Here is a 23875-nt window from a genome sequence, read left to right on the forward strand (position 1 = left end):
TAGGAGATGTTCAGAGGCACAGCTCCAGTTGGCGTCCCCAGCAACATCCGGGTAACTTGAGGGCAGCAGTCCAATCTGCTATGTGTGCATTTTCTCCGCAGTCCCTTCGGGCGACGTCCCATCTGGTTCGTGGCAATTGTCCAGTGGAATGCTCTTCCCGTCAGCGTCAGAACTGAGGCTGGAAAGCGGACCTTCCAGGCTCTCACAAGCGCACTAGATCTAGAGGTGAATGCAGCGGAGCAGTAACTCAGTCAGCTACTCTCACAGACTGATCGATCTCTGTCTCTCTCTCTCTCCCCCCCCCCCTCTCACTCTCCCTCCTCTCTCCCCCCCCCCTCTCTCTCTCTCTCACTCACTCTCTCCCTCACTCCCCCCCCCCCTCTCTCTCACTCTCTCCCCCCTCTCCCCTCTCTCTCTTTCTCTTTCTCTCTCTCTGTCTATCTATCTATCTATCTATCTATCTATCTATCTATCTATCTATCTATCTCTCTATCTCTCATTCTCTCTATTTCTCTCTCTCATTCTCTCTCTCTCTCTTTCTCTCTCTCTCTCTTTTCCAATACATGCCCACCATGACTTACAGGATTTGTAATTTGGTTGTGGCTTTGAACAGCCCGTCAGGTAGGTCTACAAGTTGATTACTCACGAAATGTCTGGAAGAACAAAGTAGAATTTGGATAAGATGTACATTGTACGTCAAGTGTGTGGGTTACAGTGAGATCTGCATCTCACCCACCGGTGTAGATGAGAGAGAAAGAGAGAGAGAGAGAGAGAGAGATTGAGAGAGAGAATGATAGAGAGATGAGAGGGAGAGAGAGAGAGAAAAACATAGGGAGATGAGCAAATTAAGAAGATATATCTGGTTGATTTGATGTTGCACTACCGGGCTAATATGGGATTACAAGTACATTGATTTGTAACTAGTTGGATGAACATATTGCCTCACGCCGAGCCTTCCAGCTCTTACGACAGGTAACTATTGCCCAGAGCGAATGGAGATCTCCCGGAGTCAGGAGTCTACCCTGCCCGGCTTTCTGCAGATCTTGATGCAGCACGTTGGGAAGAGTGACGCGTTGCCGGCCAAGCCATCTGGGGCTGTTGTTTGCGAAAAAATTCCATTTCCATTACTGCGGGGGTTGATGGTGGCAGCCGCAAGATGTGACCAAATAGACGCCACCTGGCACGGCGGATGAAGATGCTGATCTCCTCTATTTGGCACCTCTGGTACAGTGCTTCATTGGAGATGCGCTGTGGCCATTTGATGCCAAGGAGAGACGGCAACTGACGTCGGTGTAAGGCATCCGACTTCTGGAGAGCAAATTGCGCGAGGCTGCAAGTGCCACAGTTGTACGTGAGGACGGGTAGGACGAATGCCGAGTGCAATCGCAGGTGCAGACGCTCACTCACAGCAGATCTCCGTTTCCAGACGTTAAACATTGAAGTGAAGGCCGCTGAAGCAAGCTGCTTCCTCCGTGCTACGTCAGCCTCGTTGCCAAGACGAGATCCTAGTTTTCGGACCATTCTCCACCTCTCACCAATCCTTTCGTTGCTTCTGAGCACCTGAGTACGTTCCATTTTACTTGGGTTGACACTAAGTGACCAGCTGGCCCTCTCAATATCGACTGGAAATGTAATATCAGCAAACATCCAAATAATAGCTATGAAAAGTATGAATGCCGCAGACATCACCACGCAACATGACAATTTGTTTAAGAGAGCATGTCTGCGAATACCAAAGTATGTGTGCAAGTGGATCTCTCCGATTTCGCTCAAAATTTGCAGGTAGGTTCCCTTTGGGGTGTGGATCGATTGTGCAAAGCCCTTGAAAAGGTTTCTGAAGGGGACCTTGAAATTTGGATACCCCTCAGAAATGGCCGAAATATCACATTATTTATGGGTCTAGAAACGAGTCACGCCACAGCGTATACGAACAAGCTATGAACAAAACTCCATCAAGCCAACATTGCCTCACCTTAGAAGAGTTCCTGGAGCAGTACCGCTTAGCCACGCCAGGATCCCAGAAGACGAGGTCCATCACCCCCTGACGCCACAAATGATCGTCTTGAAAATAGCCAATTTACAAGCGCTGGCAAAACAGCCAGCTACGTCCTCAATTGGCCAGAACTATACACTGGGAGATAGTAGAACACCTCTTCTAGCGCTGAGGACATGTTCCCCATCTTCCTTTTGGGGTTTTCTTGAAATAAACTTTTTTGAATTTTTCCACTCGACCATGCTGAAATACGGCCAAAGTCATACCTGCGCAGGAAAGCTCGCCCCTCCGCGACGTCTCCTCAGCAATTTCTACTCCAACACTACTCCCAAGGCCGCAGAACAAAGTGTATTGTTGGCTCTGACAAGGAAAAGCAGCGGTGATCACTTGTCACTCCAACCGACAAGCTTCTCCTTGCTCCACCAATAATTTTGTGTGCGACTGTTGATGCAAAAGTGACTGAAGGCATGAGCGCAATTCTTGAATTTTACAACAAGAGGCACGGTGAAATCACGTGCCTTGTGACGCAAGAATGCCAAGTCGCGTGGATCACGGGTCACGAGATTTCAGAGTCGCCTTCGTCAAGTGCGCTTGTTACTCGCCTTGAACGCCCGTTGGTCTGGAAGTGATCACACTAGGTACTTGTGTTGTTACTGCGCTCAAAAACACGCTGACCGTGTTGTAGGCCTAGGAACCGGGACTTTTCCTGACCACGTAGGTCGAAGACCAGTGAAAATGATGATGAAATCACATTCTTTATGACGTAAGAAATCTCTCATGCAGTTCACGCGACAAGTTCGTGCAGCCAGTGCTGCTCGCGTGCCAGTCAACACAAAGCGACCGCGCTAGCAGTTTTTGTCGAGCATAGACATGAAAACAAGGGACTTTTACCGTTGGACTATGTTCGGGATTGCAGGAGGTAAGTGTGAAAGATGAATAACTCTCCATGCTGTAATGGGGGCATATTTCAACGGCTTGCTGCCATTGCAACACTCCAAGTGCAGTTTGCGAGGGTTCTCAGTAGATCAAGCAGGAAATACAGCTAATCTCATGGTCTGTTCCGAGTAGCGTTCCAGTCACGCTCGCGATCGATGGCAGCGTGTTGTGATCCAGGAAGCGTCATGCTACGTCACAGAGCACGCGATCTCACCGTGCATCTTGCAATAAAATTCAAAAACTGCGCTCAGGACTTCAGTCACTGTTGCATCAACAGTCGCACAAAAAATTATTGGTGGCGCAAGGAGAAGCTTGTCGTTTGGAGTGACAAGTGATCACCGCTGCTTTTCCTTGTCATTGCCAACAATACACTTTGTTCTGCGGCCTTGGGAGTAGTGTTGGAGTAGAAATTGCTGAGGAGACGTCGCGGAGGGGCGAGCTTTCCTGCGCAGGTATGACTTTGGCCGTATTTCAGCATGGTCGAGTGGAAAAATTCAAAAAAGTTTATTTCAAGAAAACCCCAAAAGGAAGATGGGGGACATGTCCTCAGCGCTAGAAGAGGTGTTCTACTATCTGCCGATGTATAGTTCTGGCCAATTGAGGACGTAGCTGGCTGTTTTGCCAGCGCTTGTAAATTGGTTATTTTCAAGACGATCATTTGTGGCGTTAGGGGGTGATGGACCTCGTCTTCTGGGATCCTGGCGTGGCTAAGCGGTACTGCTCTAGGAACTCTTCTAAGGTGAGGCTATGTTGGCTTGATGGAGTTTTGTTCAAAGCTTGTTCGTATACGCTGTGGCGTGACTCGTTTCTAGACCCATAAATAATGTGATATTTCGGCCATTTCTGAGGGGTATCCAAATTTCAAGGTTCCCTTCAGAAACTTTTTCAAGGGCTTTGCACAATCGATCCACACCCCAAAGGGAACCTACCTGCAAATTTTGAGCGAAATCAGAGAGATCCACTTGCACACATACTTTGGTATTCTCAGACATGCTCTCTTAAGGTTTGAGATTGAGTTTCCAGAATCGATTTTCAAGCTCCGATCATCAGTGGAAATACAGAACTAAAGTAATCAAGACGAACTTAGAAGTTGCGACTTCGGCGGTAATAGTCATGAAGTTGGTTGCTCCAACGAGGAGCACACGCTTCTTGCCGAACTTGACACTTGACTGACTCACGACTGCCATCCGGAGCACACCAGGAGCACGTAGCACCTTCCGCTCGGCAAACCTGAAAGAAAGCACCACTCCCTGCTCAATACACAGTGTTTCGGGGAATTCACCCCTCATCAGTTGAGCTTGAGTAGGCTGAGGAAGATTGTGCCTGAAAAGCACCACTTATATACTGCTCTCCAGGCCAAACCATCACCAGGGATACAAACTTACAGAGACGCTTTGTTTCCAGCGCGACAAACACCTCGTGAAGCCCCAGGTAGCAGCGTGAGTCAGAGTCGCTCATGGAGTTGTGCTAAACAGACGTTGAGAGCCAGTATAGCTATTCACAACGCTGTCACCTCCAACAACTAGTCGCACGTCCGCGTGAGGGACAACAATACGAACTTAGAAGTTGCGACTTCGGCGGTAATAGTCATGAAGTTGGTTGCTCCAACGAGGAGCACACGCTTCGTGCCGAACTTGACACTTGACTGACTCACGACTGCCATCCGGAGCACACCAGGAGCACGTCGCACCTTCCGCTCGGCAAACCTGAAAGAAAGCACCACTCCCTGCTCAATACACAGTGTTTCGGGGAATTCACCCCTCATCAGTTGAGCTTGAGTAGGCTGAGGAAGATTGTGCCTGAAAAGCACCACTTATATACTGCTCTCCAGGCCAAACCATCACCAGGGATACAAACTTACAGAGACGCTTTGTTTCCAGCGCGACAAACACCTCGTGAAGCCCCAGGTAGCAGCGTGAGTCAGAGTCGCTCATGGAGTTGTGCTAAACAGACGTTGAGAGCCAGTATAGCTATTCACAACGCTGTCACCTCCAACAACTAGTCAGGTTTGCCGAGCGGAAGGTGCGACGTGCTCCTGGTGTGCTCCGGATGGCAGTCGTGAGTCAGTCAAGTGTCAAGTTCGGCAAGAAGCGTGTGCTCCTCGTTGGAGCAACCAACTTCATGACTATTACCGCCGAAGTCGCAACTTCTAAGTTCGTATTGTTGTCCCTCACGCGGACGTGCGACTAGTTGTTGGAGGTGACAGCGTTGTGAATAGCTATACTGGCTCTCAACGTCTGTTTAGCACAACTCCATGAGCGACTCTGACTCACGCTGCTACCTGGGGCTTCACGAGGTGTTTGTCGCGCTGGAAACAAAGCGTCTCTGTAAGTTTGTATCCCTGGTGATGGTTTGGCCTGGAGAGCAGTATATAAGTGGTGCTTTTCAGGCACAATCTTCCTCAGCCTACTCAAGCTCAACTGATGAGGGGTGAATTCCCCGAAACACTGTGTATTGAGCAGGGAGTGGTGCTTTCTTTCAGGTTTGCCGAGCGGAAGGTGCGACGTGCTCCTGGTGTGCTCCGGATGGCAGTCGTGAGTCAGTCAAGTGTCAAGTTCGGCAAGAAGCGTGTGCTCCTCGTTGGAGCAACCAACTTCATAAAGTAATCAAGGGAAACACAAAGGTTAAAAATCCAAAGAAGTGTGACGTATGACGTTTAAGTATTACAAAAAGTGAGGGCTAAGATAAAAGTAAGTGTGACAAATGGGCATGAACAGTGCAGAAACAACTCATGAACAAGGGGTGCAAACTCACGAAAATAACCTCAGTGCAATGTTCTTTTTGCTTACACAAATCGTGCTTATGCGTAAGAATACAAACAGCTTCAGGGACCTTCAACTGCTGGACATACCGTATTATCTCTCTTATTAACACAGGTCCCCATTATATGCACAGTCTCCATTATAAGCACAGGTCAGAGGGCTGTTGAGATTACAAACGCACAGTCTCCAACATAGCCACAGTGATAATACTGGAATGCAGCTGTGCGCACATAAAGTGCTCCACGTGCGTGACTTCCACTTCCGCATCATTCTTTTTTTCTTTTCTCTGTTCTCTAATCATGAAATCTGAGTTAAATTCCAATTTGAGTGTTTTACCGGTATGCAACTTTCTTGACATGTTCAAGGTTGAAAAAATATAAACACAGTCTCCTCTATAAGCACGGGTGCGAAGTGGGTTGAAAAATATAAGAACCGTGTTTATAAGGGAGCTAATATGGTAACGGACACGACACAGTACGGTGAAGTGGGAATCATCATACACACTCAAACAATCGGGACGAGATAACAAATGTAAGTCCACAGCTGACTTCTTCCGAATCTCACCCTCATCAGCTCCATCACCTTCCCTGCCACCTGACTCCTCCTCGTCCGTTTTATCACCATCACCACCAGCCGTCTCATCGTCATCCGCCTCGCCGTCATCCGCCGCCTCATTCTCCAACTCATATTCACCACCAGTCAGTCGTCTTTTACCATCCGTGTTCTCCTTCCTACGTCTGTCCTGTCCCACTGTCCTCAGTTCATCCCTGTCTCGATCCTTCGATGCTCCACGCGGACCTTGGCCATTCCTAGCATAAACTACGGTTGAATAATTTGCGGTTGACCTCCGTGGTCTCCGGACCCACAAATCAAGCGCCGGAAGGTGCTGTGGTGTAGGCACAGCCCGATACTGTGTCAAAGAAATGGGATCGATTTCCGTGACCGGCGGTATTATCGTTGCTGCCGACTCCACCCCAACCGCAGCCACCAACGGCACTGGAGGTGGACCGGTGGCGTCAAGAGCAATGGTGGAGAAGGCACATTCGGTTGTCATAGTGATCCACCAATCTTCCTCTGCACCGTGTGTTCGACTTGCTCTGGCTGTTTAGGTGGTAGAGGGAGCGGGTTTTTGCGCGGTCTTCCCTGCTTAGGACGCTTCGCTGTTGCTGAGTCCGGCAGCATGTGAAGTGGTACGTGCTGCTTGATGCGTGCGCTCAGGTGTTGAAGGGTCCTAGCAACGTACCGGCTATCACAATTCTGTCACTCATATTGGTAGACCAAGTGGCTCATTAGGTGGGATGGTAGGACATCCTTCCTCACCGTGAACGTACATATCGTAGTAGCTATTATTAAACTTTTATCTCCACAAAGATTATTTAAACATCCAAATACTATCTTTTATCACTCCCTTAGTATTGACTCACATAGATTTTTGCCATACCTAAGCAGTCAAATATTCCTGCATATTTCACTCCTTAGGGCTATATTGACCGCTTATATTTGACTGCTTAGGGGTTGCGCAGTTGAACGGTGCCTAGTGCAGCATTGTCACTGCATGAGTAGGTGGTGGTGCAACGCCAACGGTTGTGCAATCATAAAACCGGGATTCATGAGCTTGTCGTTCTGGAATTTGAAATACGGACTGTTTGTCGTGATAAATCTAATATTGACTTCGTACTTGGTCAGTATAGGAAATAAAAACCTCGTAAAAGACCTCGGCTTCGCCTCGGTCTTTTACTCGGCTTTTATTTCCTATATTGACCTCGTACTCAGTCAATATTAGATACATATTACCCGAATACCATAATATCATTATGATCATCAACTCCCTCAGTATTTAAACTGTAGCAATAGAATCACACCATCTATCACAATATCAACATGCAATAACTATCATAACGTATCGCATTCGATATCCATACTTATCCTTCCTGACTATTACCCCCGAAGTCGCAACTTCTAAGTTCGTATTGTTGTCCCTCACGCGGACGTGCGACTAGTTGTTGAAGGTGACAGCGTTGTGAATAGCTATACTGGCTCTCAACGTCTGTTTAGCACAACTCCATGAGCGACTCTGACTCACGCGGCTAACTGGGGCTTCACGAGGTGTTTGTCGCGCTGGAAACAAAGCGTCTCTGTAAGTCTGTATCCCTGGTGATGGCTTGGCCTCGAGAGCAGTCTATAACTTGTGCTTGTCAGGCACAATCTTCCTCAGCCTACTCAAGCTCAACTGATGAGGGGTGAATTCCCCGCCGAAACACTGTGTATTGAGCAGGGAGTGGTGCTTTCTTTCAGGTTTGCCGAGCGAAAGGTGCGACGTGCTCCTCGTGTGCTCCGGATGGCAGTTGTGAGTCAGTCAAGTGTCAAGTTCGGCAAGAAGCGTGTGCTCCTCGTTGGAGCAACCAACTTCCTGACTATTACCGCCGAAGTCGCCACTTCTAAGTTCATACTTATCCTGTTTTCTTTTTGCCGTCTTGCATGTTGCTTTCTGACTTGACATCAGCTTCTTGCATATTTGATATCAGCTTACCACCACTCAGCATAAGCGAAATTATCAATCATTTGATTGACGATGACGCGAAAATGCAAATAACAATAATAAGTAAAACAACAAAAAAATATGATTTTAAATAGTTTTACTCGGTTAAGGAGCCAATTTAATAATTATGGTAACAGAGGAGAGGACAACATGTTACGCGTTATGACAAACAGTCCACCAATGTGACCAGATCACATGCAGGCAGCGAATGCGACAAAATGGCACAAAACTTACAAGGAGTACTGAAACTCCAAGGCGAAAGCCAACCAAATTCCAACTTGGAAGGCTCAGGTTCAGAAAGGTCACAAGGGAAGGAAAGTATATTTTTGTAGGATAGAATGGCTCCACACTCATTTATTCTATACAGTCATACCAAGAGTCCATAACCCCCCAGAGTGTGCAACTCGTGATCCTTCTCAGCACAAATCAGTGCCGCAACGAAATCCAAACTTCATACGTCATGTAGTGAGTAGCGGATGTACCAGATATGCACATGGCCCCATCCGCCCATGCTTGACTATGGACCGGATGACGCAATGTTTGGATTTCGTTGCGCCAGACCCCAGCCTGGAGTTGCACACTCTGGGGGTTATGGACTCTTGGTCATACTGATTTGTACACCCTTGAGAAATGCCTCAACTTCAAAACATACGTACAGTCAACTTCGCTAATAACCACTGCGGATATAACGACAATTCGCGAATAATGACATAATGTTCATGCCCAGACCAAAGTCCCATCCAACTGTGACACATAATGAGACTTCGGGTAGTTGAATTTATTTTGTTTAGTGCTGCCTGACTGGACTTGCTAGTCCTCTCCCTTTACCTTGTCTCTGCTGTTCTTATGAGCATTATGTAGGACTATACTATGAAAACACTTACGGATTGTCAGGCTTCTCTGAGCTGCTTTTGCTGCTGCTTCATTTCGAAATAACCCATCCAACCGGTCGCCAGATGTTGCTGATGTAGAGCGACATCTCCAATTGCAGTCATTTCTGCTCCATCCACACTGAGTAGACGGTGAACCTCTTTCAGTAGTCTATGTATGGTGTTATGGCAAATCACTGCCGCTCGCCTTTGGGTGTCAATACGGTCATGGTAATTCCAGTGCATGCTCGAATCAACGTGCCCTTCTTTGGTGTCAGTTATGCTGTGTGCACGCGTAGAGGTGATACATTTATTGTTCCTGTGTGGACCAGTCTAATCATAGTTATTAATCCTGGCTGTTCTTTCGTGCTATTCATGCTATTCATGATGCATGTAGTAGTAGTAGGGCATCGTGTTGTGTTGTTATGCATGTCTCATGTGCCGTTTCCCGCCCGCGCGCGCGCGAAACAGACTTCGCGGCTTGTAGTTTCTGTGCATAATTAGTTGAGTCGGCGTCTTGTTGTTTGGACTGGAGACTACACCGAGTTGTCTTCTTTTCGTTGTTTCAGTCAGTTACAGCTTGCAGTTATTCCTCTCGTGTAGTTCAGTTGCTTTACTAGGGTCTCATCCTGAAGTAAAGATTATTCGTTATTATCTCTGTGAGTCAGATCCCTCTCTCGTCTAATGGTAGCAGAGGATGGTTATCTTCACCTAGTCGGAAGTCCATCGGAGCGAGATGTCTGAACACAGCGACGATATCAGTCACGAGCGGAACAGGGTCACGGTAGGCGATGATGTTGGGCCTGGCCATGATGTTGAGCCTGGCGATTATGTTGAGCCTGGCGATTATGTTGAGCCTGGCGATTATGTTGAGCCTGGTAATACGGACGGCCAGGAAGAGCAAGTCAACGATGCTGTGACCTCGGCATCTGCAGACATGAGAGTGGCAAAAATTCAAATGAAACGGCGCTTGACGTTGCGGCGACAAGGCTTGATTTTGCAGATCCGTGACGAGAAGTTGAGTGACGAGAAGTTGAGTTTGGATGCCGTGAGAGACGAATTCGAGGCAGTGCAATGGTTCGCCAACGAGGTGAATCAGGTGTTGGAGTCACTGGTGACGTGTTTTCAAGCCGAGAAAAAAGGCAAAGCAGTCGACGCAGCAATAACGGAGCTGGAGGAAGTGGCAGAAGCAATGGCGCACCTGGAGCAGCAGGTGGAGATGTATGAGGAGCAACAACATATTCGTGCGCGTCATTCCGCAGGGTTCAGTCAGTACCATCAAGCTTTAACGCTGCTCACGACCCATTTGGTGGGGTGTCAGGAACTGCTCAGTCTGCGAGTTCTGCACAGTCCGCTAGACCGTCTTCCGCGCCTGGTGGCGTCAGTGCGGACTTCACTCCTGTCACAAGCAACACGGACACATCTGCAGCAAGCAACACATTCAGCACCAACAGGCCTGTCAGTGCCAGTGTCTCAAGTAAAAGCGCAATCACCTCACTTTCATCGTCTGTAGGTGCACCCACAAGCTCCAGCTCTACTCCACCAGCCAGTGTGAGTGCAGGGAGCAGTCACCACTCCAGTTCTAGTACCAGTAGTAACCATAGCATCAGTTCCCGCACAAGTAGCAGTGCGCCAGCAGCAGCAGCAGGACCCACAGTGCCACTGAGTCTGGCCAGCAACACCAGCGCACCTGTAGCTGTACAAGCAACCAATAGCAATGTACTGCCCAGGCAATCAGCCCCTGTTCACTCCAGCAGGGTACACACAGCAGTCATGAGTGGAAGTAGCCAGAGACCAGCCCATACATTACACCAGTCTGTGGCCGCCGTCCCATTTGTACCTAGAGCCAGTTTCAGGCCTACACAGAGTGTGGCACATGGCCATGGCGGCAGCTACAATGGTCTACCAGTACCAACTCCATCGAGACCTTTTAGTTTTGCTGCACCACCAGCTAGAGCCACAGACGTCTTCAGCAAAATGAGAAGTATTTCAATACCCGTGTTCGATGGTGATAAGCGTGCCTATGAGTTATGGAAGGCCACGTTCTTGGCGTGCGTGGACAGTGCGCCAATCAGCTCAGTTTTGCTGCACCACCAGCTAGAGCCACAGACGTCTTCAGCAAAATGAGAAGTATTTCAATACCCGTGTTCGATGGTGATAAGCGTGCCTATGAGTTATGGAAGGCCACGTTCTTGGCGTGCGTGGACAGTGCGCCAATCAGCCCAACCCTGAAGCTGTTGCAGCTACGACAGTATGTAGCGGGAGAAGCGCTAAGATGCATCGAGCGGCTAGGGTACGCCCCTGACTCATACCACAAGGCAATGGAACGCCTGGAACGGAAATTCGGAGGTACGCGGCGCCAAGTGATGGTGTACTTAGATGAACTGGAACGATTCAAGCCATTGCACGGAGATCGAGTCAACGCACAAGATCTGGAACAGTTCTCAGATTTGTTGGAAGTAGCCGTGACCAACTTGAAAGCAGCGGGTCGCCAATCGGAGCTAGAGGTGGGCACTCTGTACGCGCGAATCCAGCAGAAGCTGCCAGAAGACCTGCTGACAAGATAACACAGGTGGATCTATGAGCATCAGCGCCCAGAAGGGGTGGAGGCGTTGCTCGAGTGGGTCAATCTCGAGGCCGACTTTCACATTACCGCCAATGAAGCCATCGCAGGCCTAGCACCTGGTCGCCATAGACATGGCCGAGAGCGCCCAGCAGCCCGAGGCCACTCATTCCATGCAGCAGAGTCACCCAATCCGACACCGGCAGCGTGTCCAGTATGCTCCCAGGACCATCAAGTGTGGACATGCAAAGAGTTCAAGGAAATGGATGTGGACAAGCGTTGGAAAGTGGCGAAAACACATCGGCTCTGCTATCGCTGTCTGGGCAAGGGCCACCGAGGTGCTGACTGCCAGCGGAAGAGAAAGTGTGGCGTAGACAAGTGCAGCGATACCCACAACTATCTGCTTCACAGGGCAGTAGCCATTGACACGTCTAGAGCCAGAAATGGCACGGAAAGGGGTCGTACCAGTGAGACAGCCAGAACCACAACCACTGCTAACATCGGAGCAGGCGTCAGACCGTTGTCACTGAGAACCTTGCCGGTCGTTTTACGAAACGGTGACTGCAACCTCAGGGTGAATGCGCTGTTGGATGATGGGAGCACCCAAAGTTATGTGAACACAGAGGTAGCGGACCAGCTCAACTTGCAGGGACCCATGAAACGGGTTTCGATCAGCACCCTCAACGGAGCAGTGGAGTCTTTCGAGTCAATGCCAGTGGATCTGCTGGTAGAGAGTGTAGATGGCAAGTTCATCAGTCCGTTCTCAGCCATCACAACTAGTCACGTCACAGGCACACTGAAACCGTACGATTGGACCGTCGAGTCAAGTCAGTACCATCATCTGCTGGACATACCCTTCGAACAGCCAGCAACTCGCCAGATTGATATGCTGATTGGCCTGGATCATGCCGAGCTTCACTACTCTCTGGAGGAGGTGAGGGGTGACCAGGGAGAACCGGTGGCGAGGAGAACCGCGCTAGGTTGGACCTGTGTTGGACCTGTGAGTGGAAGCTCAGATCATCACCGCACTCACTTCAGCAGAGTCGATGACGGTAATCTGGAGATGCTGATCCGGCGTATGTGGGAGGTGGAAGAGCCTCGCCGACAGAGCCCGCTTGCAGCAAATGACCGACAAACTCTTGCAGATGCAGAGGCAGCAACAAAGTACTGCAACGGCAGGTACACCGTCAAGCTGCCTTGGAAGAGAAGCCCGCCAGAGGAGAACGGTAGCTACGAGATGGCACTGAAGAGACTGCGCTCGACAGAGAAACGCCTCCACAAGGAACCAGAAGTAGCAAAGGAGTACTGCCGTGTACTGCAGCATCATGTGAACGCTGGATACGTGACTGCAGTAAAGCTCGAGTCAACAGGTGGTTGGTACCTCCCGCACTTTCCAGTCACCAGACCAGATGCAACAACAACTAAAGTGAGGGTGGTCTTTGACGCATCAGCCAAATGCAAAGGAGCAAGCCTGAACGACTACCTCCACCCAGGACCGAAGCTGCAGAGAGAGCTACCGCACATATTGCTGCGATTCAGGGCAAAGCCAGTTGCTATCGTGGCCGATGTAGCAGAGATGTACCTCCAGATCGAGCTGTCTGAAGATGATCAGAAATTTCATCGTTTTCTGTGGCGGGACTTGGATGCGTCAAAGGAGCCAGTCGCCTACCAGTACCAACGGGTGGTGTTTGGCATGAATTCGTCCCCATTCCTAGCACAAATGGTGTCTCAGAAGCGTGCTGAGCAGCTAAAAGAAAATGTCCCACGTGCTGCGGAGGCGGTGTTGAAGTCGACTTTTATGGATGACACTATGGATTGAATTGCCCTAACAGTACAACAGTCGTCCAGTTTTGCAGCCATTTATGTTTCTGTACAGCTAGCTTTTAGCTCGTTACGTTTCGTTTTCTTTTCTGATAGTTCATTTTAGTTGTATCAACGTTGATACTTACTTGTAGTTGTATCAAGGAGGGTGGAATGAGTAGACGGTGAACCTCTTTCAGTAGCCTATGTATGGTGTTATGGCAAATCACTGCCGCTCGCCTCTGGGTGTCAATACGGTCATGGTAATTCCAGTGCATGCTCGAATCAACGTGCCCTTCTTTGGTGTCAGTTATGCTGTGTGCACGCGTAGAGGTGATACATTTATTGTTCCTGTGTGGACCAGTCTAATCATAGTTATTATTCCTGGCTGTTCTTTCGTGCTATTCATGCTATTCATGATGCATGTAGTAGTAGTAGGGCATCGTGTTGTGTTGTTATGCATGTCTCATGTGCCGTTTCCCGCGCGCGCGCGAAACGGACTTCGCGGCTTGTAGTTTCTGTGCATAATTAGTTGAGTCGGCGTCTTGTTGTTTGGACTGGAGACTACACCGAGTTGTCTTCTTTTCGTTGTTTCAGTCAGTTACAGCTTGCAGTTATTCCTCTCGTGTAGTTCAGTTGCTTTACTAGGGTCTCATCCTGAAGTAAAGATTATTCGTTATTATCTCTGTGAGTCAGATCCCTCTCTCGTCTACACACTTACAGCCCGAATGGAAGCCACCACTTGCGCCGCCATATCCTTTCCTGAAAATTTAGGCTGTTGCCCGAAGCCAAACATTTTCAGTTCAGGCTCTGAGCTTTCAAGCTTGTCTGATACGTCGGAATCGCGCGTGGTGTGGACATCTGTGTCAGAATTGTTCCTCTCTAATACCACAATACCTGTTTCTCTGAGCTTGGCTCAAGCAGCCTTGTCTCAGAGGCGTAGAAGCGCGTTTTGGGGAGTGTTGGGTGGGGGGGGGGGGAGGAGGGCGTGTCGCGGCCTCATGACGTCATGGCGCATCCTACGAAAGTACAATTACAACCGAAGATATCTTAGGAACGCTTAGTCGGATGGGACCTTCTCTATGAAGTTTTGGGGGAAGTTCCACTTACTTCCTCCGCGTCATCGAAATTGTCGCAGTTTGACTTTTGATATAAAACGGGGTATTTACTCACCAGCACTCGTACCAGAGGCAGGGAATGGGATATAGGCGATAGTGATCAGTATAGGATGACGGTAAAGTTCTATTTTCTGTTATTGGAAGCTGGAATTTTTGAACTAGACGCAATTTCTTCGCTGATGTCGCTGCGATGGTAATTTCGACTCGCGGAGATCAGTCAGGCGTTGCAGCCTGCACATTTCTCGTGCTTATGGCCATTCACTCAAGCCTCATCACTGTTTTACCTTAGCTGGGATGAGAATGACTTCGTGGAACAAGTGACAGCGCTTGGAGAAACATCGAGGGGTCATCAAACTAAATGCCTGCAACAGCGATAAAATTTGTTGCTCTGGCTGAGACACTCAGTACATGATTGTACCTGCAAGAGCCGTGTAGACTCTACACGTAGTGCTAGTGATGCACGCGCAGGTGCCGTACCATGGTATACCTGTGATGCTAAAAAACAGGGCGCGCTGGACGCGATAGAACACTTACCTGAGCTGCAAGAGCTGTGACCAAACAGCTAAAATAAATGGGCATGTCACGGCTAAAAAAAGTTCATTTCAAGATCGAGGTGATTCCGCCGACGGTAATCGACTGACCTCGCAACGATCGTGTATTCTTACTACTACTAGGCTTCGTTGGTGGTGAAGTAGAAATCATCCAGAGCTAGCAGACGACAAGTATAGCAGCTCTTGTCCTGTGGAGAAAGTCAAAGCGTTTGAGATGAGGCGCGACCAACTTTCAACCTTCCTTGAAATATTTCGGAACGATATTTTTGCGTCCATTGACATCAGCGACGACGAGGACTTCGTCTCTGCATGAAAACTCTCTTTCCAACTGTCCTGGAAAGTTACTCTAGTCTTCAGACTATCATACTGTGTAATAAGTTTTGAATGGCTTAGCTTATGGAGTAGTCAGTAACAAGTGACAAATCACTAGTCAAACTGCGACAATTTCGATGACGCGGAGGAAGTACCATAAAAAATATCATCAAGATCAGTTACAGCTGTCTCCCCAATGTCGCCGCCATTTTCAAAGGCCACAACAGAAGCAAGCTGAACCGAACCCCAGCAGACGAGCCCTGCAACTGCAGGAAAAAAGCAAGCTTCGTTGATGAGCTTAAGAAGCTGACTGAAATTGTAGACCATCACCACGCATGGGAAGTCCTTGTCTAGGGAGGAATGGAAGAGCAGACAGAATCTTCAAGAAGGACTCCCGGGCAGCCCTTTTGTCCTTCTCAAGTTTAGACAACAAGTGTTCACCCACGTCTTTCATGGTGGCAGGTACTGTTCTACTGCTCCGCGGTGGCACTCGAATGACTCGTGCCTCTTGAAACTTGTTGTAGCATCCTTCCAGTTCTGGAACCACTTCCTGTCAAGGTAGATGGGAGCTTCCAATTGGCTGACCTGTAAGCCGTTACGTCACTATGAATTCATTCTAACGAAAGGTGAATTCACAAATGGACTTTGCTTTCCTAATGGTTAGCACACGCATTCATGATTGCTCTCGCTTTCATTGTTAAATTCACACTTGTAAACTTCACTGCTGGTGTTCTTGGTGTAATTTCTCTAACTTTTAAGAGAGCATGTCTGAGAAAACCAAAGTATGTGTGCAAGTGGATCTCTCCGATTTCGCTCAAAATTTGCAGGTAGGTTCCCTTTGGTGTGTGGATCGATTGTGCAAAGCCCTTGAAAAAGTTTCTGAAAGGAACCTTGAAATTTGCATACCCCTCAAAAATGGCCGAAATATCACATATATTATGGGTCTAGAAACGAGTCACGCCATAGCGTAGCCGAACAAGCTGTGAACAAAACTCCATCAAGCCAACATTGCCTCACCTTAGAAGAGTTCCTGGAGCAGTACCGCTTAGCCACGCCAGGATCCCAGAAGACGAGGTCCATCACCCCCTGCCACTGGCATTGGCGGATAATGCTGGAAAAGGTGACAGATTCTGCTCGAAAAGCAGTGAAATTGGCAGACCCATACAAACCTTATGGCGGGCAATTCCTCGAATTCTGCCCCATTTCTTTATCCACATACCAAACACAAATGAAACTTACCAGAAATGGTACCGATTTCTGCCTATTTTTCTACAGGCATTATCCGCATATGCCTAGATGCCACATAACGAAATCCCATTCGCCACTTCCTAAAAGAACAGAACTAACGTTATTCCCAAAAAACCGCCTTTTTACGATACATGCACAACATGACTTACAGGGATTCTAATTCGGTTGTCGCTTTGAACAGCCCGGCATGTAGGTGATCAAATTTATTACCCCGGAAATACCTGGGAGAACAAAGTAGATTTTTGATAGGATGTACATCACTTCCTGGAAAAAATACTCTTTATACTGTGCTATATACATTGGCCACATCTCAAAAAATCTCTTTTCCGATACATGCACGCCATGACTTGGATAATAATTATTTTCATTGTACGTGAAGTGTGTGGGTAACAGTGAGGTCTGCGTCCCAACCACCGGTGTAGATTCACACAAAGTGTAAGGCACGAAGTCTAAAGAAAATATGGAACGGTCTCTGCCGGGATGACGACTACACCATAGCTCATTGGTTAAAGCATCGCTGGCTAAAAGCAAGGATCCCTGGTTCGAGTCCGGGTGGTGACAGTCAATTTTTCACTGTCCCCGGTTGTGTATTTCCCTCAAATTAGTGAATTTTGTATAGCAGTAAAACAATAAATGTAAAAAAGAGAATTAAACGCATGAGAACGAGTTATGCAGCAACTTTCCACGATTGTAAATGGATGGTCAAAGGTCAGAAAGTGCGACAACAGGGCACAATACTGACAGGCTACTGAGAAATTCAGCGAAAAGAGACGTAGTTTCAACACATCTCCAGTGCGCAAACCGACAGCCTTCCAACTTAGAAGGTTCATGGGCACGTAGGACCGAAGAGGGAAGGTAAGCGCAGCGAAAATGTGCACAAGTTAAGTCCAGCGGCAACAAAGAATGCCGACTGTTACAGGACGATGATGAGACCAGTTATTAGGTCATGATAATGCGGTCTGACTACAATTCGAAGCAGCAAAGCAACACACCACCCAAATTGGGTGGGTCAGCAATATCAGCAATATATCAGCAATATCGTTAGATATTGGCGTCCGGTTTTGTACAATTCGTTTTCGCCCTTCCTTTATCTCTGATATTGCTGACACACCCAAGTTGGGTGTGGTCATCTAGTCTCGTCATCGTCCTGTAACAGTCGGCATACTTTCTTGCCGCGGGACTTAGCTTGTGCACATTTTCGCTGCGCTCACCTTCCCCTCTTCGGTCCTATGTAACCATGAACCTTCCAAGTTTGAAGGCTGTTGGTTTGCGCACTGGAGATGTGTTAGAGCTAGGTCTCGGGTCGCTGAATGTCTCAGTAGCCTGTTAATTTTGTGCCCTATTATCGCATTTTCTGACCGTTTATAATTTTGTTCCAGTCATGGAAAGTTGCTGCATGACTCGTTCTCATGTGTTTCTTCTCTTTTTTACATTTATTACTGGCTCAGTATCCGAGTGTAAACCAATAAGTTATGATTTTAGATTATTTTTACTTCGAGTACTTGGATAATTAATAAATAAATTTCACGGTTCGCGTGAGACTCGGCTGGAAGCCGAGTTTTCCGCATCCGCCGTGGGAACGCCACCACCCTCTAGGATAGTGAGTCAATTTATTATTTATGGTAAAACAGGAGAGGACAACATGTTACGAGTTATGATAAAGAGTCCACCAACGAAACCAGATCACATGAAGGCAGTCAAAGCGACACAATGGCACAAAACTCACAAGGAGTACTGAGACATTCAGCAACCTAAAACTAGCTCGAACACTTCTCCAAGGCACAAGCCAACACACTTCCAACTTGAAAGGCTCAGGTTCCGACATGTACCAAGAGGGTAGGAAAGCATATTTTCGTTGGATAGAATTACCCCACCATTCTTCAATTCAGTCATACTAACTTGTACACCCTTTGGAAACACCTCAACTTAAAAGCCCATCTATGTGTTTACCGCTGCCTGCATGGACTTGCTAGTCTTCTTCTGGGAGATTGCTTTACTTCTGCTCTTGTTCTGCCCCCGCCCCCGACACCTGATATTGCTTCAGTGCGATCTCTTATTTACGCGTTGACAGATGTTAATTAAAGGTTGCGAGAGGGCCACAATCTCAAGGTTTGGAGACTCCACTGTAGCCAATACTTGAATCCATACATCCTGTACACACACATTGTACACACTCTCTCTAACGGTCTCTAGGCTACACTGCAATTGATATACATTAGATCAAATTTTCGGGCAAGGCCCATCATCAGGAATAAGTCTTTTTCCTGATGATGGGCCTTGCCCGAAAATTTGATCTAATGTATATCAATTGCAGTGTAGCCTAGAGACCGATAGAGAGAGAGCGTGTACAAGGTGTGTGTACAGGATGTATGGAGAGGGCCACAAGTTATGAGAAATCGGAGGCTTTCCCACGTTTCTCTTCCAACAAATGCAGTGTACAATGCCTCGATGTTACTACGATAGACTTACTGGACACAGCGTTCACTTGCGCACCTTCACTAAAGGCAGTTCAATTTCGCCCCAATGCAGTCCACCAGCTTCTACCTCGTCTTGATGACTCAAAGGCGACTGGACCCGACGGCATTTCCGCTCCTGTCTTGAAGGAATGCGCCCGGGAACTTGTAAAGACACTATCTCAGCTCTTTGCTTCCAACAAGAATCCAGCCACGGAATTCCACTTGGAAAAGTCTTCCACGAACGGGGTCAGATTCGAGTCGTAAAGGGTTGAGGAGGGTACATCAGATCAATCAACGAGATGCCAAATCCCGAAATCCCTTTGGCCACATCTCAAAAGAGAGAACTCCGGAAAAAAATGTTTTTTTTTCCAAAACATGCACACCACGACTTACATGACCTTTATTCTGGTTGTGGCGTCGAACAGCCCGGCAGGTAGGTAATCCAATTGAACACGGCTCAAATATCTGGGAGAACAAAGTAGAACTTGGATAAGATTTTTATTATTATTATTATATTATATTTGAGGGATGACCCAGAGGCAGGTAGCCATTTGAGAGGTTCTCCACTGGTGCAATATTGTATAGGTAGCATAACCGGGGGGGGGGGGGGGGGGGGAGAATAAATTAGCCAGGCACATGGAATGAGACAATAAAACTTCAAAGGAAAGTGTGATGTGCAATTACTGTGAGGTGTAGGAATGCCAGTGGTTTTATGGGCATGCTCATGACGTAATTTCTTCTTAAATTCCTGCAGGGAGTCTGTAGGGGTTATCTTTGGTGGTAGACAGTTCTAAAGTACAGAAGTTCTAAAAAGGAACATAGACTTTGATAACGATTCGTATTTAGGTGAAATGATTTGAGCCAGCGCAAGTGAAAAGGGACGTTATCCCGCTGCACGTGATTTTGAGAAAATTGCACTTCAAGTGAATCATCTGATTTCAGGCTGTCACGTTCCGATCGAACTTGAAACTGTGCGTTTTTCTGTGGTTATGTGTGTGATACGTGATTTCTTTAGAGCAAATTCACTATGTCGATAGGAGAGTCAACATCCTCCAGCTCCTGTAGAAGAAAACCCTGTCTTAATCGACCCACATACCACGCATTGGCGATCAAAAATCGATCTATCGAGAGCGCAACCTCCGCTGCATGCGCAGCATGCGCGAGTGTGAAAGGTAAATGAACTTGCTTTCAGCGCAGCTGCCTTCCTCCCTTCGCTTTCCCCTGAGTCATTGGGTTGGCGTAGCTACTCACCGTGAGCTACCATAAACGTTTCACCGTCAACGAAGCGCTGAAATCTCTCCTAGCCTGAGAGAAGATGAGGCTGAATTTTTTGGTCAGAGAAATATTATCAATACCTAAGAACACCAAATTAGTGTATATGACTGCTCCTTGCCAGACTTCGACTTCATATTGCATCCTGATGATGGCAATTTGCTGAAACGTTGAAAATGATTCTGTGAAATGAAATGAGTTGTGAATTTGAAGTGCCCAGGGAATGAGCATGAGTGCTCGCCAGTTCTCTTCAAGTTATGAAGATGCAGGATGCCTCACCGCTACTTCGATATATTTTTAGGTGCTTGAAGTCGCTCATATGTTGCTCAGACGAGTACGATCTGATTCTTCGTCAAGGTGAGACATGTCGCAGTCGATCCACGTCGGTCCCTTGGAGAACCGGCCACATTTGAGTATACTCAGAGAATGCGCCGATCGAGAAATTATTAGGAATTTGAAACGAACTTGTTACTTTGTTGAGCATACAAGAAAACTGAAAACTTTAGCAATTTTTGAAAATACCGATTTTGCGCCTGAAAATGGTAGGAATCCAGGCGGTTTTGGGTAGTCCTCAAAGGTTTAATACTCTTAAGCGTGCTACTTTCCTGGACATGAAAATCTGGTCGGTGTTCAAGCGACCCATGGGCGCTGGCCATGCAGCCGTGAGTACGTACACCGTGCACACATTCATTTCTGCGCTGCAGCGCAGAGCCGCTGGTCCATTTTTGGATTGTGAACGTGAACTACAGATTTGGTGTGAATTTTGGCACGTGTCAATGCATAGTGCTGGAAGTGACTATACCCGTACCCGGTACCAGTGAACTTTCCACCATTGCAAGAAAACACACAGTACACCCAGCAGAAGAAGAAGAGAGAGGAAAATAAACAGTTGTGTTATGATTGTTTTATTTGCAGTAGCTGGGAAGCTAGGCTAGTATCTGGTGTGACCACCATTATTTGTGATGACTTCCTGCAGACGGTTTGGCATGGATGTTGCGAAACTCGCCACATCGGCAGGCTGCAGCGCTCCCCAATCCAGATCCACGGCCTTTCGCAGCTCATCCGCAGTTTGGCAGTTGTGTGCTACCAGTCGTCGTTTCAGCAAGCTCCAAATGTTCTCGATCGGGTTTAGGGCTGGTGAACGAGCAGGTTGAAACACAATGATCGGCATGCCGTTGTCGGGGATGTGCTGCTGCGCGTTAGGTGACACAGACACAGTGGCGAGGACCTGCACCCTCGCTGGATGCTGTGACTGCTCAGCAACAGGCACAGAATCGCGAGGAAACTAGAACATGATCCGACCGTCGGGGCCGGCAGCAAAACATGCTTCGTCGGCGGATACTGTCCTGTCGAAGGTGTGGCCTTGGTGGACGACAGCCAACGCAAGACGGTGGGCTGGTGTGCCTCTTAGAGGACGACTTTCCTATGCGGACGCCCAAAGCGATGGGCTTCTGATAGGCGCCGTCTTAACTGCCTAGCACCTACTGATTCGCCTGCTGGACCAACATTAGCCAAATCGGTTGCTGCTTTCTCCCTGCTGGAATAGCGGTTGTTTTCAACAAACTGCTGGATGTGCTGAAGTTCGTCAGGGCCTAGTGTGGGCTGAGCGCCACTCCCCGCTTTCGTCTTCACTGTAACACCAGCCCCGACCTACTCGATAGTATTGTTTACCTGAACAATGCAACATAGAGAAATGCATATTTGAGTAAATGTCGCTCTCATTCTGCTCGGATATCCATGGCTTTGATATTTTGCATGCCTACAGGGGTTTTCTTATTGCCGGTCAAGTCGTAACGTGCCTGCTGCTCAGCCCAGATCGGTAGAGCCACATGGCGACTCATCACCTCCACCAAACCCACTGCGAAGAAGAGAGTCCTGTTTGTTGGAAACTTGATGCATGCAATTACTGCAGACTAGCTGAAGGAGTTCATCGCAGCAAGAGCAGGTGAGGCTGACCACAACATCCAAGTGTTTGACATAAAATTAATATATTTTTTCAATCCTCCACTGTGCGTATTGTTGCCAGTGCAACGGACGAATTGTTTCTCATCAACAAGCTCTTCTGGTCCAGGGCTGTGTACACAAGAGAGTAAAACTTCGATAAGTACACCCAGTCTGATGCCCGTGGAGATCAACAACCAGCGCAGAGGGGAAGCTTTGCGAAAACGAATTGTACAAGGCGAACGCCAAACTCCTACTGTACTCCTAATGCATGACATTGTGATAGACTAGTTGACTACAAAACAAGTTACTTCACACGACGTACGTTTCGCCGTATGGTTCATGACAGCTCATCAGGTGTGCAATTAGAAACTCGGATATTGCGCCAATAATAAATGTAGAAAGGACGAAGGACATATGGAAGCGAGTTAAGAGTAACTCTGCACCACTGTAAATATACACTAATTCGTTTTCGCAAAGCATCCCCCTTCTGTATTAATCTTTGATATTGCTCAGCCACCCAAGCTGAGTGGTGTGCTGCTTTGCTGCTTCGAATTGTAGTGAGACCGCTTTGTCAAATATCCTACTGGTCTCGTCATCGTCCAGTAACAAACAACACTCTTTGTTCCATTGGGACTGTAGCTTGTGTTCATTTTCGTCGCACTTATCTTCCCCTCTTTGTCCTCTCCTTAACCTTGAACCTTCCGAGTTGGAACGCTACGGAGATGTGTTGAAGCTAGATGACAGGACGTCGAATGTCTCAGTACTCTGTCCGTTTTGTGCCTAGTTGTTGCACTTATAAATACAGCCTCTGTGCTACGCGTACGAGTCCACAATGGAGGCAACAGTTCCGCACGCAGATTGAGTAAATTCCAGGTTATAATTACGGGGGAGGTTGGAATCCGCGAGCGGCAAAAAATAATAATATTTCATAATATTTCTACCCCAAACCTGCGCAGAAAGATGCTCAAAGGACTAGTTTTAAATTTAGGAATGTCCTACCTTAAAGGTTGCGAGAGGGCCACAAGTTATGAGAACTCGGAGGCTCTCACGTTTCTCTTCCAACAAATGCAGTGTACAAGGCCTCGAACTTACTACGATGGACTTACTGAACACAACATTCACTGGCTTACATGCACTAACGACAGTTCATTTTGTCCCAGTGCAGTCCACCTGCTTCTATAGTCCATTCATCGTAAACTGGCCCGCTGGCTTTTGAAAGTCGGATTTGGGCAGAATTGAGGATCAAAAACCCACTTTAAATCTCAAAAATCTGGGTTTTGGATCTGCTTCTCCATACATTTTGCCATTGCGTACCTGTCCTAATATTGTAAAACCTGGCTGAATTTCTATTTCCCTGTTCTTGGACTTTTCTGGCCTCAAATGTGGCAAGGATTAATTGCACGGGTCACACAATGCAGGATGTACTGTTGTTTTCACGATATGTACAACTATGTGAGAGAGACACCAAAAAGTTAGGATGCCAGTTTCCAATGAATGGACTGTAGCTGGTCT

At 47.7% G+C, this 23875-nt stretch overlaps 1 protein-coding gene across 1 annotated transcript in view; it reads right to left on the bottom strand.

Annotated features, from left to right (window-relative positions):
- Window positions 1-577: 577 nt before the first annotated feature.
- The window catches only part of LOC135821780 (carboxypeptidase N subunit 2-like), a 44348-nt gene continuing 21050 nt past the window's right edge, over window positions 578-23875 (bottom strand). The window contains exons 6-8 of the mRNA XM_065334777.1: window positions 19541-19612; window positions 16841-16912; window positions 578-653 (exon numbers count right to left, since the gene is read on the bottom strand). Of these exons, the coding sequence (XP_065190849.1) occupies window positions 578-653; window positions 16841-16912; window positions 19541-19612 (220 nt within the window). The remainder of the gene's footprint in view (window positions 654-16840; window positions 16913-19540; window positions 19613-23875) is intronic.

Source organism: Sycon ciliatum, chromosome 7 (assembly GCF_964019385.1).
Source record: "Sycon ciliatum chromosome 7, ocSycCili1.1, whole genome shotgun sequence".
NCBI lineage: Eukaryota > Metazoa > Porifera > Calcarea > Leucosolenida > Sycettidae > Sycon > Sycon ciliatum.